Source organism: Limulus polyphemus, unplaced genomic scaffold, assembly GCF_000517525.1.
Source record: "Limulus polyphemus unplaced genomic scaffold, Limulus_polyphemus-2.1.2 Scaffold2889, whole genome shotgun sequence".
In the NCBI taxonomy this organism is placed as follows: Eukaryota; Metazoa; Arthropoda; class Merostomata; order Xiphosura; family Limulidae; genus Limulus; species Limulus polyphemus.
This window is the reverse complement of record NW_013668499.1, coordinates 24492-43348: the sequence shown is the minus strand read 5'-3', so window position 1 is coordinate 43348 and position 18857 is coordinate 24492. Positions and strand designations below refer to the sequence as shown.

At 34.0% G+C, this 18857-nt stretch overlaps 1 protein-coding gene across 1 annotated transcript in view; it reads right to left on the bottom strand.

The window, feature by feature from the left end:
* Positions 1-17111: 17111 nt before the first annotated feature.
* Positions 17112-18857, bottom strand: part of LOC106468145 (soluble guanylate cyclase 88E-like) — a gene marked incomplete at its 5' end in the record, with an annotated part of 23248 nt that continues 21502 nt past the window's right edge. The window contains one exon of the mRNA XM_013928556.2: positions 17112-18306. Within this exon, the coding sequence (XP_013784010.1) occupies positions 17503-18306 (804 nt within the window). The remainder of the gene's footprint in view (positions 18307-18857) is intronic.

Genomic DNA, 18857 nt, shown 5'->3' with positions numbered 1-18857 from the left:
AATGTGGAGAGATGGAGTTATTATCACTGACTGTGAGCATCAATGGACTAAATGTAGAGAGATGGAGTTATTATCACTGACTGTGAGCATCAGTGGACTAAATGTGGAGAGATGGAGTTATTATCACTGAATCTGAGCATCAATGGACTAAATGTGGAGAGATGGAGTTATTATCACTGACTGTGAGCATCAGTGGACTAAATGTAGAAAGATGGAGTTATTATCACTGAATCTGAGCATCAATAGACTAAATGTGGAGAGATGGAGTTATTATCACTGACTGTGAGCATCAGTGGACTAAATGTAGAAAGATGGAGTTATTATCACTGAATCTGAGCATCAATGGACTAAATGTAGAAAGATGGAGTTATTATCACTGAATCTGAGCATCAATAGACTAAATGTGGAGAGATGGAGTTATTATCACTGACTGTGAGCATCAGTGGACTAAATGTAGAAAGATGGAGTTATTATCACTGAATCTGAGCATCAATGGACTAAATGTGGAGAGATGGAGTTATTATCATTGACTGTGAGCATCAGTGGACTAAATATGGAGACGTGGAGCTGTTAACACTGACTGTGAGAATCAGTGGACTAAATATGGAGACGTGGAGCTGTTAACACTGACTGTGAGCATCATCTGGAAGTTGATATGAAAGTGTCACATGTGCATGCTTATGAAATATCTCTTAAATGATGCAAATATTTTAGCAAAATTTAAATTAATTAACGATTATTAACTCCGGATGCAGTGGAAAATTTACATTAACTAAAAGCGTTAGCTTGGGGTCAGTGTACAATTCTGATACAGTCAGACATGGGAGTTAATTAATTGAAAAATTATATATTTCTCTTAATGAAAATTAGAAATTTGAAAACTGGCATAGGCACTTATTGTCATGGTGAGTAGTCTAAACAATCACCTAGGTCTAATTAGTAATTAATTTATAGTAAATAATTAGTATAGTATCTAGTAATTAAAAAGTTCTTAATTAATAATTTTTCTCAGGTAATCGTGTAATTTATTAACCATGACAACGATTGATATTCGATTGTCACAACCTTACTGTAAGCATAGTCATGGGCATGTTTATGGCCTTGTGTTTTCTGATATAAAAATGATATCAGACTATTCTATTTTACGATAACGCTCTAATTCAACCATTTCCTGAGTGTCTTTCCATAGTTAAATCACTTAATATGTGGTTATACCATCCATCAACAAGTGCCGTAAAGTCAACTTAAGTGACAGATAATTTCACCCCTAATTGTGTACAGACTGAACGAATTCCACAAACTTGTGTAAATATTTCCGTTAAGGGCTTTTAATAGTAAAGGTAGAAATGTATTGTCGTTACGTGTCCGGATTGTCCTTATACACCTCAAGATTCAAGCCGTTTTTCTGGATGGCTTTCTCTATCTAATTAAAGCATATCTACACTTTACATTTGAGCGGATTTCGTTGTACACGTCAGTTATATTAATGGTCCACATGCTTAGATTTTCAAAACTTTACGTAAGAAATACAAGGTGATAAAACATAAGTCAAATGGAAGTGTATATATTAATATAGAATAATCAAAGGATGCTACTCTAGCTGTTACTTTTAAAATCCGCTATAGTTTTATTAGACAGTACAAACTTAGATAAATATAGCGAGCACTCCCTTGACTAAGAACAGGGGGATTAACATTTCCCGCTTTTGACGAACGTAATCATTGTTTTTACAAAGCTCTTCTTTTCCTCATGTTTCGGAATGCTTGGACTCCCGAGAGGTTCTCTTTTGGTTTTCCTATTTGAAGCCACTATTTTAGTTTTACGATGATAATAAATTTCTCCAAGGAGAAGCAAATATACTTGTGATATATAATTTCTCCAGTAACCAGCACAACAACAGCAGTAGCTATATATTTATACAGAGTATCACATTACCCGCACAATGTGGTGCTGTTAACAGCTACTAAGGAAGTACATCAAGCACAAGTGGGCGGATGTCTTTTTTTTTAGGTGTTCCATTGGTGTCAAGTTAGCTGTATTTATACTGCCATAAAAGAAAGGGAGTGAATTTGTTTTTCCAAAATTATAAAGTGATAGATAATAGAAACCAAACAATACGGAATCGAATAGTAAAGAAGAACGAATCGTGACTACAAAAAAAATGAGTCGAATAAAAGAACAACAGAATAAAGTGCACAACCTTCACTGAGAGACCAAATTAGGTGAAACGGGTAGGGCATGTATACAGAGAACACACAAAATCAAAACAAAATAGAAAAGTGTAAACTTTTTTTTGTTGTTCTTGTTTTTAGAATTTTCGCGTAGACTTACATAAGGACTATCTGCGTGTAACCATCCCAAAATTTGAAGTGATAGGATAGAAGAAAGATAAGTAGTCAACAGTACCTACCGCCAACTCTTGGACTGCTCGTTTCTGATTGAATAATAGGATTTAACCGTCACTATTATAGCGCACCCATGATCTCAAAGTGCGTATCGCATTTTTGCGGCAACGGGATGCGAACCATGAATCTGTGCATTTATACAGTCACGGTACACTAATCATTTGGTCCTGCTCGACCCGAATAGAGTAAAACGTAATAAAACTCAATTAAATACAATATAGAAGTCTCACCACATTTTTCATGTGTTTTTATTACCTGTCCATGTTAGTGAGCATTAAACAACGTCATAAGCATATCTTTTAAACATATGTGAGTTATCAATTTATCTAAAAGCTAAGATACAGTTCGAATTTTTTGACAAAAACGCGTAGTCATTAAGATAAAAAACAACGACGAAAATATGCAAGCAAGAGAGTTGTTGGTTTGATGGGATTCTAAGTTGACAGAGATGCTAGTGTGATGGGATTCTAAGTTCAAAAGCTGCTGGTGTGATGGGATTCTAAGTTTAGAGAGTTGTTGGTGTGATGGGATTCTAAGTTGACATAGATGCTAGTGTGATAGGATTCTAAGTTGAGAAAGCTGCTGGTGTGATGGGATTCTAAGTTGAGAGTTGTTGGTGTGATGAGATTCTAAATTGAGAAAGCTGCTGGTGTGATGGGATTCTAAGTTGAGAGAGTTGTTGGTGTGATGAGATTCTAAGTTGAGAGAGCTGTTGGTGTGATGGGATTCTAAGTTGAGAGAGCTGTTGGTGTGATGGGATTCTAAGTTGACAGAGATGCTAGTGTGATGGGATTCTAAGTTGAGAGGGTTGTTAGTGTGACGGGATTCTAAGTTGACATTGATGCTAGTGTGATAGGATTCTAAGTTGAGAAAGCTGCTGGTGTGATGGAATTCTAAGTTGAGAGAGTTGCTGGTGTGATGAGATTCTAAGTTGAGAAAGCTGTTGGTGTGATGGGATTCTAAGTTGAGAGAGTTGTTAGTGTGATGGGATTCTAAGTTGACAGAGATGCTAGTGTGATGAGATTCTAAGTTGAGAAAGCTGTTGGTGTGATGGGATTCTAAGTTGAGAGAGTTGTTAGTGTGATGGGATTCTAAGTTGACAGAGATGCTAGTGTGATGAGATTCTAAGTTGAGAAAGCTGTTGGTGTGATGGGATTCTAAGTTGAGAGAGTTGTTAGTGTGATGGGATTCTAAGTTGATATAGATGCTAAAAAACAATATACTTTTCTTACCTCCTCATAAAAAATGCATTTGATAAGACAACGAGTATCAAGAATCGCTTAGATTCGTAACAAATACCAACAAAACAGGAATCCGGAATGACATCGAAGGGTTTGTTTATACTTTGCTTAAAAACGTTTAAACTTTTATTTTTCCTAACTCGCGTAATATTTTTTAATATAATTTGATTAACGAGTTTTTAACTAATACGTTTTCTATCTCGGCCTAGTGGTTTGTGTGCTGGACTATGGATCCGACGTTACATGTTTTGCGCTTTTTTCCAGCCAAAAAAACAACAAATCATGCACTGTACTTTAGGGCTATGTTTGCGTTATAATAGTGATAATCAAATCCCACTGTTTGATTATAGGAGCCTACAAGCTGTCGGTGGGTAGTGTTGACTAGCTACCTTCCCTCTACACTGTTTGATTATAGTAGCCCACAAGCTGTCGGTGGGTAGTGTTGACTAGCTACCTTCCCTCTACACTGTTTGATTATAGGAGCCTACAAGCTGTCGGTGGGTAGTGTTGACTAGCTACCTTACCTCTACACTGTTTGATTATAGGAGCCTACAAGCTGTCGGTGGGTAGTGTTGACTAGCTACCTTCCCTCTACACCCCCTAATCATCACTTCAATATTAGAGACGGATACTGCTGATAGCCTCAAGTAGCTTTGCGTGAAATTCAACGAACAATAACAAGTTTCTATCTCTAAAAAAATCACTGTTTATACTTTTCTTGCTCCCGGTAAATATGAAAGCTTAGATTCCTAAAAACTGGGTTTCGATACCTGTGGTGAGCACAGCACAGATGGTCTATCGTGTAGCTTTGTGCTATAAACTACAAACAAACAAATTATCTAACTATTTCTAAGCTTACATTTTCTATAGCTCCAAAAACATATTTTTATACTTTGCGTACATTTTACCTAACTCCAAAAACAAGTTAACTTATGTAAACAGAAAAAAGAAATAACATTTCGACTTCTTGTTTTAACTTCAAGAAAATAAAATTATTATAGCACGAAAATTATGTGAATAACACTACAAAACATTTTTGTACGGTTGTCGGAAAAGCAGTTGAAAACTAACGTCATAAACCAGGCCGGGGGTGGCCTAGTGATTAGCCTGCTCGAAATGTGAAACTAAAGATTCGGGATTTGTGTTCCTTGCTGCAAAAACGCTCTCCGCACTTTGAGGCAGCGAGTACATTATAAGAGTGACAGTCAAATCCCAATATTCGATTAGAGTATCTAAAGAGTTGGCGGTGGGTGCTGTTGACTCACTGACTTCTTTCTAGTTTTATCAGCTCAAAATTAGAGACGGCTTGCACAGGTAGCGTTTATATAGTTTCCGATGAATTTTTGAAACAAAGAAAAATATGATAACCTGAACATGTAAATTTACTAAAACATACGTAATTTACATGTTCAGGTTATCAAAACTACTAAAACATACGTAAGTTTTGATAAGCAGTATTCTAAGAATATTAAAGACAAAAACATATATTACACCCTCACACAACTTAAAGCTATAACGCTAAAATCCGGGTTTCGATACCATTTTTTGGACACAGCACAGATAGCCAATTGTATAGGTTTATGCTTAGCAACAAACTACTCATAGGTTAATGAACAATGACTTAATGTATCCGTTAGGCGCGCGTTAACATTTCAGTATGGACTGTTTTGTTTGATTGTAACTGTCGAAAAATTAGAAATACGCTTGACTTCCGGAATGAAGAGCGACAGAGAATTGGAATCTGATAATTTCGGGCACTCTATGATCCCATTTCGTTAAGCTTGATCGATTTCAAGACACAAATGCAGGTTTACGGAATTTGAATCTTGACTTTCAGAATTGATACAGGTAGAAAAGGGATTTCTGATGGATTACATAGTCTGCAAAGTACCAGAGTTTAGTCCATGATAGTAAACAATACTTAAGATAAAAAAACCTTGGTAACAACAACAAAATAACATGGTAACACTCTAGCGCTTTCGACAAGTGAATCTGTTTTCATCAGTGGTAATGGCAGAATGAATAGTAATATGTGGAAGAGTTTTAAAAAAGCGTAGTAGATTTCAATATGGAATCTGTATCAACAGTGAGATCTTGGTGGATTTCTCGATCGCATTTTATTGAGATTTAAAGCTCAGTTAAGAACTTTTAGTTGGTTGTATTAGCGAAATATACATCCCAGGAAAAAGATGTATCGATCATGATGTTGGTGTTAGATAAAATATAAATAATATATTCATATTGATACTTCGTTTATGTTTCCAGTTTTTCTTCGTCTTTCAAAAGCCGTATTTTAAAGTTAACAGTAAACGGTTTCTTGGGTCAAAAATAATTTGACAGACTTAGTTTTTATATTCAACAAGGCTATCACTGGACCTATCGTCAAGTTTTCGAGTTCCATCAGGATTTGACGCCACTTTAACTTTTGTACCTCTATTCATGAAAAGTTACCCGGATGCAAATCCAATGAGTCAGTGGAACTTACTGAAATGTATATTTGTATGGAAAAAAATACAGTTTTTGAAAGGATACTAGATATTGTTGGACTACAAAAGCGAGAAAAATAAAAAATAAATAGATAAATATTAGTTGAGTGGCTTGTGCAGTGCATTAATGTATTTCGCAGGACGATTTTTGTTTTCATGGAATGTTAAGCTGTAATTTAACCTAAAGAGATAGGTATTATCAATTGCAGTAGATCAGCGAATGATCGTCCAATATGAAGTACGTGTTCCATGTCATTGGTGATGGCATCACATAATGTATGGTTCCTGAACCAACATGACAGAAGAAAGAATCGCGTGTCATTATGAGTAGTCTTCTAGCCAAAACAGATTTTCTCGACAGACATTCCTCCTTTACTTATTTCTACACGCAGAGAAGATACATCAAGTATAGGACACCAAGATAGCACAATAAATTGCCTAAATTACTTTTGTGAAAATCTTAAGTAAGCCTCCAAAAAATTTCCTCCGTCTTGGAAAACAGAGGAAAGGGGGAAAATACGCACGAAGTTTCACCAACTGGTTTTAGGACATCAAAGTTTAGATGTATACAGATTGATGTTTCTAGAGTTAGAATTGTCTTAGAATCATTTATAGTGAGAACTAAAATGGAGTTACAATAGAGATAAGCTTAATATGGAGTTACCATGAAAGAAATTTAAAATGGAGTTACCATAGAGACTATTTTAAAATTGAGTTACCATAAAGAAGATTTTAAAATTAAATTACTGTAGAGTAGATTTTAAAATGGAGTTAAAATAGAGTACAAATCTTAAATGGAGTTGCCATAGATAATATTTTAAAATGGAGTTAAAATAGAGTACAAATTTTAAATGGAATTGCCATAGATAATATTTCAAAAGTGAGTTACAATAGAGTAGATTTTAAAATGGGGTTAAAATAGAGTACAAATTTTAAATGGAGTTGCCATAGATAATATTTTAAAACTGAGTTACCATAGAGTAGATTTTAAAATGGAGTTAAAATAGAGTACACATTTTAAATGGAGTTGCCATAGATAATATTTTAAAACTGAGTTACCATAGAGTAGATTTTAAAATGGGGTTATCAAAGAGAATATTTTAAAATGGAGTTGTCTCAAAGAGGATTTTAAAATGTAGAGTTACCATAGAAAGACTTTTGAAATGGCGTTGCTTGAGGGAAGTTTTGTGGCTTTGACATTATTGTGCTGGAAGAGTGTAATAGAATCACTTAAAATGTAAAGTAATGTAAAAACGATGTAAATCATATAGTAATCATTGTGTATATTTATAGTGGGAATAAAACCTTAAGGCGTCAAAATGTGTATTTGTGTTGTTGTTATTTCAAAATATCTAGTGGACTGGCTTATGTGAGTACATATACAGATTTGTTTATGTTAAGATGTGAATGAATAACAACAACAGTTTCGTCTATAATCTCAGACTACATTACTCCTTTCTCGATGATAGAATATTGTAACTCCTAAGCCATAACTTTGTGATTGGAACACGACACAAGATATAAAAAAAGTATTTATGCGTGGCACTAAAGAAAGTTGTAATGCAGTCCTTTCCTTAGCACGTTCTCTTGAATTGGCTGGTAAAAATAATTCAAAGTCCAGTCCACGTAAATTAATTTATTTCTTCCTTGACGTTTTTACAAGATTGTCTTCGTTTGTACACTGCTGTAACTTGCTATGAGCCTAAATTTACAAGTGACGCTAACTGCACTACACTAACGTGAACATTTACTTACTTGTATTTCTTGACTGAAAACAACTCTTGCGGAAACGAAAACACAATTTGACTGTTTTAGTCTACTGCCTTCTCGATGCTTCTTTGACCCCCTGTGTATAATCTGCCCTCGAGTGTACTAGAAAATCTGATGTAAAATCTCCTAGAATCTTCCAGGTATTATAGGCGTATTTGATCTTAAAATTATGATTATGACCAGCAACTTCATCTGGTTAAGAAACAAACTGAAAAAAAACACATTTTATGACAATACGTACATACAAACGATCTTCACATAAGTGAGAAAGAAACAATGTTAAAGACGCTTTTTGTGAATTGATTTAGATACCGTAGTAACAATGAAGATGTTAATCTATATACTGAAACTATAACTCGGCGGCTTAAAACTAACTTTAACCAAACTAAACAAAAATATTTGACATTAGACCTTTGATGACAGATATAAGTGTCATGATATAAAAGATTGTTTAGTTTAGATATTATTGATTAATTTAGTTTTGTGAGTGAATATTTTATTATTGTCTGAAATTTGTTATAATAAGAGTTAAAAGCAGACAGGTAATAGAAAAGAAAGAGTAAAGTTATAGGTTAAGGAAACGTTCGGCGGGAAGTTAACTACCGTAGAAGTGATAGGCCTAACGATTGACATAGGCCTAACGTTTAATATGTTAGAGTAAGACTAACAGTAGAAACGGAGATAACAAAAATAATTTATTCCGTCAAAGCGTAGTTCTAAAGTAATTGAATCAGCCTGAGTGCACTTTGACAAAAGGAACAGAGGATCTTCAGAAGAATGAAGACCAAACGATTACGGTAACTCGCGCAACAACTGTAAGTGAATCACACACAATACTAGTGTGATAGTAATAGAGATAGTAATAGATAGTAATAGTTCGGTTTGTCACCTGGAATTCTAAAGTAATTGAATAGGCCTAAGTGGTCTTTTGACAATAATAAGAAACCTATATACATAGTGTGTACGAAATGCCTATAATCTCTATAGTGTGAAGAATTTGTTGTACATACGTTTAACTTGTTCCATATATATATTAGTTGAAAACAATTAAAGTGTGTGCTGTTTATTCATCGTTGAATTTATCGCTAACAAGTCACAAACACTTACTGTAGAAGAATCCTAAGCCCAACAACTACATAGTATACATTATACTATTAAGAAATATAACTAAAAGCTTTTTTATTTTGACAATTGGCAAAAAGAATGAATATATTATTTTAAATTCTGACAAAAAGGTTATCTTTCTAACGATACTTCAATCAATTATTACAATGTCAACGTGTTTGTTCATTACATTATTACTACTCATCAAGAATCTGACGTTTGCAGAGCCATCTTGATTTTTCTTTTAACTTAGGTACATCTTAACCATCAGTTTCGTTTAAAGTTTATTTGTTTCAAAGCAAACCTACATTGGGCTTCCTGCTGTGTCCACCGCGGGGAATGGAACCCCGGATTTTAGCGTCATAAGTCTGTCAACTTACCACTGTACCACAGGGCTATTTGTGCTGTGCTCATCACGGGTATCGAAACCCGATTTTTAGCGTCACAATCCCAGAGACCGCTGAACCGCTTGTCAGCCATGTTCTGATTACATCCATTAGAAATGAATGTGTATAATTAAACTTTAATTGGGTATTTTTAAATACAATCTTAAGTCCTAACTTTTTTCTTTGTATTATAAATTATTTTATGTATAAGACGATTAGTTCTTTATTTTTAATCTAATATAGAAAAGTTGGAAGCTCCAGTAAGTCCATTTTGAACCATTTCTTCAATATTAAAACGAAAACTTTGTCATTTTTCTTTGAGAAAACATTAAAGAAGAATATCTAAGAGACAAATCTAATATCCCTGCGAAGACACGGCAATGATAATGTTCACGACAATAACCTGCGTTCAAGGCTATTAATTGGAACGACCAAGTAGCATCTAAGAAAGAAATCGACCTTAATGATCTTCTCTGACAGGCAGTGGATTTGACGAAATTAATTAAGGCCAGTTCCCAGCGCAGTCTGTATTTTGTTATTTTGTAGTTTTATTTGCTACTCTAAATGACATTTTGACCTTTACTTCCATACACGTGATTCTAAGACTTACTAAAAGTTAATACACCTAGCGCTACTCTAAATGACATTTTGACCTTTACTTCCATACACGTGATTCTAAGACTTACTAAAAGTTAATACACCTAGTGCTGTTACAGTGTGGGACAAACAAATACAATACTTTTACAATTGTTTTGAGGAGAAAAATATATTAGGGACACATGACCTTTATGGAATCCAAGTGAAGGCTTTTTGTTTGATAACACAGGTCTGCAATAGTTTATAACATATAAAATCACGAATTTTTTCATAACGCACTTAATATGTATTTTAGATTTACGTATTAATTCATAAAATTAAAAAAAGATCAGTTTTAAAAAGGGTATCACTATTGATATCATAGCCTCCAAATAAGTTTAAAGAAACACTATTCTGAATATATTTTAATGTTTTACAACCACTATTTAGAAAAAGAGTATCACAGTTTCACTAAATTCAATAACAATTAGATGCCTGCCTGGAGTAATATGAATATATTTTAATGTTTTTCAACCACTTTTAGTGAAACTGTGATACTCCTTTCTAAGTAGTGGTTGAAAAACATTAAAATATATTCATATTACTCCAGGCAGGCATCTTATTGTTATTGAATTTAGTGAAACTGTGATACTCCTTTCTAAGTTTCAATAACAATTAGATGCCTGCCTGGAGTAATATGAATATATTTTAATGTTTTTCAACCACTACTTAGAAAGGAGTATCACAGTTTCACTAAATTCAATAACAATAAGATGCCTGCCTGGAGTTATATGGGTTATCACATGGCCGTGAAGGAAAGTATAACTATACAGTACGTGAGCTTTTGAAATAGAAAGTAAGTTATCCGAAACGTCGTATGTCTTTCCCATTAATTTTCAAGTTGTTTACATAACTGTTAATAATTTTACTAACTTTTTATTTGTCAAATATGTCTCTCAAACAATAGTAAAGAAGGGGCCGTTTTTATTTATGTATTTTATTGTTTTTCTTCAAACAGTTCCCTTCTTCAGGAGCTTTGCATCAAAGAAGCACACAGTGAGCTGTTAGTAGGTGTCACCTTTAACTATAGATTACCGCTGGCTTCTTGTTATTTATTCTACTACACTGACTCCAGTCGTAAGACCTAAAAAACAAAATGTAATCATTTAGCATTAGTCACGTGTTTCTCATACTTGGAAGCTCCAAGTTAAGGCCTCATGCCGAGAGCTTTCATTAGGCGCCCCATCCTCCCATTCTGATACAGTTAGACAAATCACTTCTCGTTGCTTGTCCTACAAAATTGGTTTCAGACACCAATCAAGAATAGGAACGAGCGATGAAAGAAGAGCAGGTCAGCTTCTGCTATGTATCATTAATCTGGAACGTTTGTGTATGGATAAAGCACCGCGTCACTAATTTCCAGTTTGTGTCTAGTTTCTTTACAAGGAAATTAATACAGATGATATTGTATTCAGCAGTTTAGCAAGAGACTTTGGCTTCACAAAATGAAGATAATAAATTCATTTTACCTCTTGTCGTTTGGGTTTCATGGAATATGTTAACTAAGCACATTTTTCTTTTCTCTTTAAGCCTAGGTACTAATTGTCTGTCAATTAGGCGGATGGTACCTGTGAGGTAGATATGCCACACTGTTACTCTTGGACTGGTTAAAAAGTATGTGTAAAAATTTCCTTAAAATACTTGAACTGATATAATAACCAGGGATAAAGAATAATAGCATAGAATAACCACCATTCTATGGCGAGTATCTTCAAGTGTTTAGAGTATGTTTCATATCCATAGTCTTGCAGGAATACCCTAAAAAGTGTTTAGAATATGTGGCACATCCGTACTTCTATAGCAATTATCATAAAAATATTTTAATAGGTGTCAATCCACAGCCTTCGAAGGGACTTTCAATTTTCTTTTTATAGAATGTTACAGAGCTACAATTTTGTAGTGGATATCATAAAGTGGTTATAGTGTGTCATATCTGCACTCGATCAGAAAATATTCTAGAAATATATTTACAATAGGTGTCAATCCACAGTCTTATAAGTGAGTTCCAAAAAAATGTTTATAGTATGTGTCACATCCGCACTCCTATAACAGTTATCATAGAAAAATATTTTAATAGGTGTTAATCTACAGCCTTCGAGGGAAGTTTCAAAAATTTTATAGAATGTTACAGAGCTACAATTTTGTAGTGAATATCATAAAGTGGTTATAGTGTGTCATATCCGTATTTTTATAATGGACATCCTCCAAAAAAATTATAGTGTGTCACATCCACAGTTTTACAGCGGATACCCTGACAAAAGTTTATAATATGTGTTACATCTGTATTGTTATAGTGGACATCCTCCAAAAAAATTATAGTGTGTCACATTCACAGTTTTACAGCGGATACCCTGACAAAAGTTTATAATACGTGTCACATCTGTGTTGTTATAGTGGACATCCTCCAAACAATTATCGTGTATGTGTTACAATCACAGTTTTACAACGGATATTCTAACAAAGGTTTATAAAATGTGTCACATTTTTAGTCTTATAGTGAGTATATAAAAAAAATGTTTATAGAAGGTATCACATTCGTCGTGTCTTTTCTGGGTAGAACTGTGGGTGGGCGTATCTCTCTCATATCTAAGTATAAATATATGTTTAATCCCTGTCAAACTCTCGAACGTTTTTCAGAGACTTATACAACTTCGTGTTTTGATACATTTAAAGACCTTTACTGTGAACAAAGACGACTGAATAATACTTGTTTACATTTCTTAACAAATTCTCTGTGCTTTTTGAACTTAGTAGAAAAAAAGTATGAAAAGATTTGTAAACGAAGTGACAAGACCGGAAGTAAACGAAGTGACAAGACCAGAAGTAAACGAAGTGACAAGACCGGAAGTATAAATGACGTAGGAGTTACAAGGAAAGCAAAAATAAACGACATTCTGCATACGAGTAGCCAAGAAAGATTGTTTAATAGTAAGTTTATACACTGAATTACAACATTTCAGTACGTACAAAAAGCATACATGTAAAACAGTTTATACACTGAATTACAACATTTCAGTACGTACAAAAAGCATACATGTAAAACAGTTTATACACTGAATTACAACATTTCAGTACGTACAAAAAGCATACATGTAAAACAATACTTACTCTTTTAATCATTTTCGATATTTGATATGGATATATATATATATATATATATATAAGGCTCAACATAAAGAAAATAACAATAAATTAAAGACAGGAAGTAAACAACAAAGAAATGTAATTCTCGTCCAACCAATAGTTTCATATATAGAACTACATCCAACCAATAGTTTCATATATAGAACTACATCCAATCAATAGTTTCATATATAGAACTATGAAAACATAGTTTGCAAAGCAATAACTTAGGACAAAATCATTTCATAACTCCCGATATTTGAACGTACTTATTATAGAAGTGTCTATTGGTTACACAATAACACAAACTCTTACATAAGCACTAAGGTGTATGTAATATATAGAACTTATATTGTTGAGTGATATCCAATCCAAGAGAAATATTAATGAGAAGTGTTAGTTTGATATTTCGGATTTCGAAAACATTAAAAGATGCGGAAGAAAATCGGACGGGATGGAAGAGTTCAAAGTATAAAATGGCGTGGTGGAAAAAGCGTCCTTTCTAAATTAGTAATTCTTTAAGCTCTTTATAAATTAATCTATTATTTATTCCGGTCAACCGCTCGTGTCCAGTAATGACAAAGATAGCTACAACTTAATTTTTTAGAATTACTTCAGTATAAAAGAGAAGCATCTTTAGGGTAGCATGTTAACCCCACCTACCTGAATAAGTGTACCTTTACAGACGTCCAATCATCTATAGCGACATTAGTGTTACAAAATGATAAAATAAGTTCAAATATCGTTTAAGGTGGGATGCATGTGACCTGACTAGTATAAACTGCCATTGATAGTAGTTAAAACAGTGACTGTGATGTACATTTTTAAGACACGTTCATTGATAGTAGTTAAAACAGTGACTACGATGCACATTTTTAAGACACGTTCATTGATAGTAGTTAAAACAGTGACTATGATGCACATTTTTAAGACACGTTCATTGATAGTAGTTAAAACAGTGACTATGATGCACATTTTTAAGACACGTTCATTGATAGTAGTTAAAACAGTGACTATGATGCACATTTTTAAGACACGTTCAATGATAGTAGTTAAAACAGTAACTGTGATGCACATTTTCAAGACACGTTTAATTTCTATTAAATATGAAAATCGTCACCACGTGAAATCTACTTTCAATGTGAATTCATATTAGAAAGAGATCACGTGCGTTTCTACTTACGCAATATTTAAATACTTTTTTTCCCTCTTATGAATAATGTGAGACTAATGGTTTCGCAGACATTCTACGCGTGATTTATGTTCAGATCTCAACAGAACTCTGCGTGAAATTGATGTGAGAATAATGGTTTCGCAGACATTCTACACATGATTTATGTTCAGATCTCAACAGAACTCTGCGTGAAATTGTTAGTCACCACTGTCACTATACGTGATTTATGTTCAGATCTCAACAGAACTCTGCGTGAAATTGTTAGTCACCACTGTCACTTTTTATAAATTAAATTTCATGGAAGATTCGTATTGCCGTGTTTCTGACGCTGCAATGCGTTAATTAAAAGCACTGTATTTATCTTTGTCACGTGCCCTGCAGAGACAAAATTATATCTTGTTAGTCTCCATCTTTTTATATACATGTTTGTTTTTTTCATTCAACAGTAATTCAAAAGCAACAAAAGCGATTTAAATTGATTCAAGAATCCATCCAGGATGTGACGTCAAGCAGCGTTATAAACAAAATATTATTGAACGTAAGTTCATGATATGCAACGGAGAAGTTTTGTATTACTCATTAAATTATTTCAAACGAACTTTGTAATTTAACTTATATGTGAGTTTTATTTCCACAAAGATGGCAGCATGTGTGACGGTGAGAAAAGACAAGTTCGTAATATAAAAGTACAAAAAATATATATTATAATTATGACAAGCTGCTACGTGGGGATCACGTAACAAAAACAAACAGAAATAGTAAAATAAATTTCACTCAGAGTTAATAAGTCGAAAGTTAATCTCTCTAGGCTTTTGCATATAATTTACTATAGACTTATAGCCACACACACTTATAGAATGAAGTCCCACTATAAATATAACACTCAACTGAAAAATTGGGGGGGGGGGTGAACAGCTTTTAATAAAATATTCAGTAATAAAAGATATATTTGCGATTGGTTAGATATTATATGACAATATATTAATGACTAGATATTGTATAACAAGATACCAATGACTAGATATTATATGAATAGTTATATATAGCACGTGATTCGAACTCTTCCTATGATCAACATAGTGTCGCATAGGCAAATATGATCGCCAACAACGCCACCTAAGGATTGAAAACAGCTGAGATAAGTCCAAGAAAATAATAAGTCATAGACACGATTTGAAAATGTAGGCAAGAAATAGCAAAATATTTTTTTGTAAATATTAGATAATAGAAGTGTCTTCATTGTAAGAAAAAGAAAATACTGTTGAAATTTGTACTTCGTGTGCTACCTAGAAACAAAATATTAACAAAATCTTTACAGTTTCAGATCCTGTGAAACAATAATTTTATCCATCTTCTAGTACAATAATTTCTCCTGTTTTGTTTCTATAACTATTCGGTAGAATTGTTTGGCTTGCAATGATAGTTAAGTAATCTTAAATCCAGTTCTTATAAATATGCCCGAAGTATCGCAAATCAGAAGATCTATAAGACTTTCACAAGATACGTTTTTTAAATGTGTACAAAAAACAAACATTGGTGTCGCTAATTCTACTGGTCTTCGCTCTAATCTTCCTCTAAATACCTATCTCTCATCAGCTTTAACGATGAAATTAAAACAACACGAGGATTACATTAACTGAATATTTAATCATGTCATATGAAAGTTTGTTTTGTTTGTTTGTAATTAAGCACAAAGCTACACAAAGGGCTATCTGTGCTCTGCCCACCACTGGTATCGAAACCCGGATTCTAGTGTTGTAAGTCCGCTGTACCACTGGGGACTTATATGAAAGTACCTAGGTTTTCTATCGACCACCTGTTAGAGATTTAGATGGGGGAGTGGCTATTGTAAAACATTTACTGTGTTCTCTTGTTATTTTTTTTACTTAGGTAGTTGTTGATATTGTGATGTTCATCTAACTCTATGTGTATATTAACCTAAGAAGAACTGTTAATTATACAAGAAGTAGAAAGATAGTACTTTGTGATACTTGGCCTAAAAACAAATCTTCTGGACGGTGTACGCGTCACATGGAAGAAAGAGATGGTTGATACGTGACACTAACGTAGAAGGCAGTGTAGTTTACAGTGCGTTCTGTAACACAGCGCTAACCAATCGAAATTGTGCCATGAAACTAAAGTGCTAATAATTGCACGTATTCTATTGTTTCATTTTTATCTTTGGCGCAAAGTATGCGTTTCAATATGCCTAAGTTTACGAGTAGCAGGTCATTTCTTCTGAATATGTTCAGTTGAATAAGTGTCATTACCAAACTCTATCATTACTCTGTTACTCTTGGGTATACTTATTTCAAAAGTCCAAGCTTAAGTCATTTTTGTCTTCATCAATGTATTACGATTAAGGAAGTGTTCCACAGTTAACACGTGAAAGATGGCTGAGAGGAGGGGGTTACAGAAAAGTAATCACGTGGAAAGCAGAAAGCTCAGTGGAGGTTGCAACATCAAGGATTGCCTAGGAACATCGTTGTGGAGACGTCAATCGGATCTTGTTGCCGGTTGCCACTAGCAACGATCTTCGTATTTACATAACCTGACAATTTAAATTTTAATGTATAATTTGGAGATGTAGCCTTGGAAAAACAAGATTAAGTTTTTCTTACTTTACTTCTCACACAGATTTTAATTGATATCGAGATGTTTACAAACGTTAGGTGTGAATTTTTGAAGTAGCGAATGAGTAAATACGTTTTCTAAATAAACATCTTCCATTTTTTAAACTTCCTTTTTTGAATGATACTAAATGATACTTGTTTGTTTGGAGCTAAGCACAAAGTGACACGAAGGGCTACCTGTGCTGTACCCACCACGGGTATCGAAACCCGGTTTCTAGGTTTGTAAGTCCGCAGACATACTTCTGAGCCACTGGGTGGAGGGACATCTCAATGATTCAAAGCAAAATAATATTCTCCGTTTAGACTGTGATGTGCTGAAACTATATTTTGCTTATTACATATTAAGTTCACTTTTTCCGTTGGTTTATTATTAAGGAGGAAAGATACATTTCAGGTGTATTGTCGTTAGTATACTTAAATGTCCATGTTTTATAGAGTCGGACGCTCTAATTATGTATGTGGAAATGCTAAAATATTTTATAATATATATTGTTGTTGTTTTTTAAATCAAGTCTTCATATATAGGCCTATAGACATAGAAAAGTTAGAGAATGGAACACGTGTTGCTTCTGGTCGACTTTTCGCCCGGTGGGCGAATATTAAAGCAGCAGTTAAGATCTGCTTCATTAGTAAGCAGGGGAATGCTTCCTCGCCCGTGGTTCTTAATCTGACTATCCTGATACATAAGAGGGTAGGCAATGTGACTAGCATGTCTGTGGTGATGTCCACTGTTGTTTATTGCATGACAATGGTGATGACAAGTACAGTGGGGATGTAACATCCTCCCATTAGTGGCCGGATAAACGGGCTCTTTATCCCAGGCCTGTTTCGTTTCAACAACTCTATTGGCAAATCGTACTTTGTTAAATCGTTGCTGATTGGCCGGATAGGAATGGTGGTGGTTTGAAACAGATAGCAACACTGGTCCCGTAGTAGAGGGTGCTACTTTTGTTCCTCCTCCATGCTTGAAATTTGACGATAGTGTCGTCGCATCCGAAGTTTCGATTACAGGTGTATTATCGTTATTAGAGACGGACTGGGAAGTAGAGGGTGCTACTTTTGTTCCTCCTCCATGCTTGAAATTTGAAGGTAGTGTCGTCGCATCCGAAGTTTCGACTACAGGTGTATTATCGTTATTAGAGACGGACTGGGAGAGTGGCGAAGGAGACAGTCTAACAACTTCGTCTAGAGAAACTGGAGAGTATAAAGAACGATTGTCGTCCTGACCTGGCTTCGTAGCTTTGGTCCCAGTGTGGAGTTCGCTCTGGAAAACTTTGGGCTGTTCTCTTACCGGTCGTTTTGCACCTTTTCTTCCATGAAGCCAGTAAGTCTTCATCTCTCCCTTTCCCTGTAATACATTACATGTTAATCTGTATTACAAATAAAGAAGATTAACGTGTAGATGTTAATCTGTATTACAAATAATGAAGATTAACGTGTAGATGTTAATCTGTATTACAAATAAAGAAGATTAACGTGTAGATGTTAATCTGTATTACAAATAAAGAAGATTTAACGTGTAGATGTTAATCTGTGTTACAAATAAAGAAGATTAACGTGTAGGTGTTAATCTGTATTACAAATAAAGATGATTTAACGTGTAGATGTTAATTTATATTACAAATAAAGATGATTTAACGTGTAGATGTTAATTTGTATTACAAATAAAGAAGATTAACGTGTAGATGTTAATCTGCATTACAAATAAAGAAGATTAACGTGTAAATTAAAGTAAGAACATGAAAAAGACACCACGGGCTTGTATTGAATAATGTTTTGACCTAAATCGATGTTATTCTATTCATGTTTATTTTATTGGGATCTAGAAAAAGTCTGAATAAAACACATATACTTACATTAGGATTTTACAAATTTATATATATATATATATATATATAT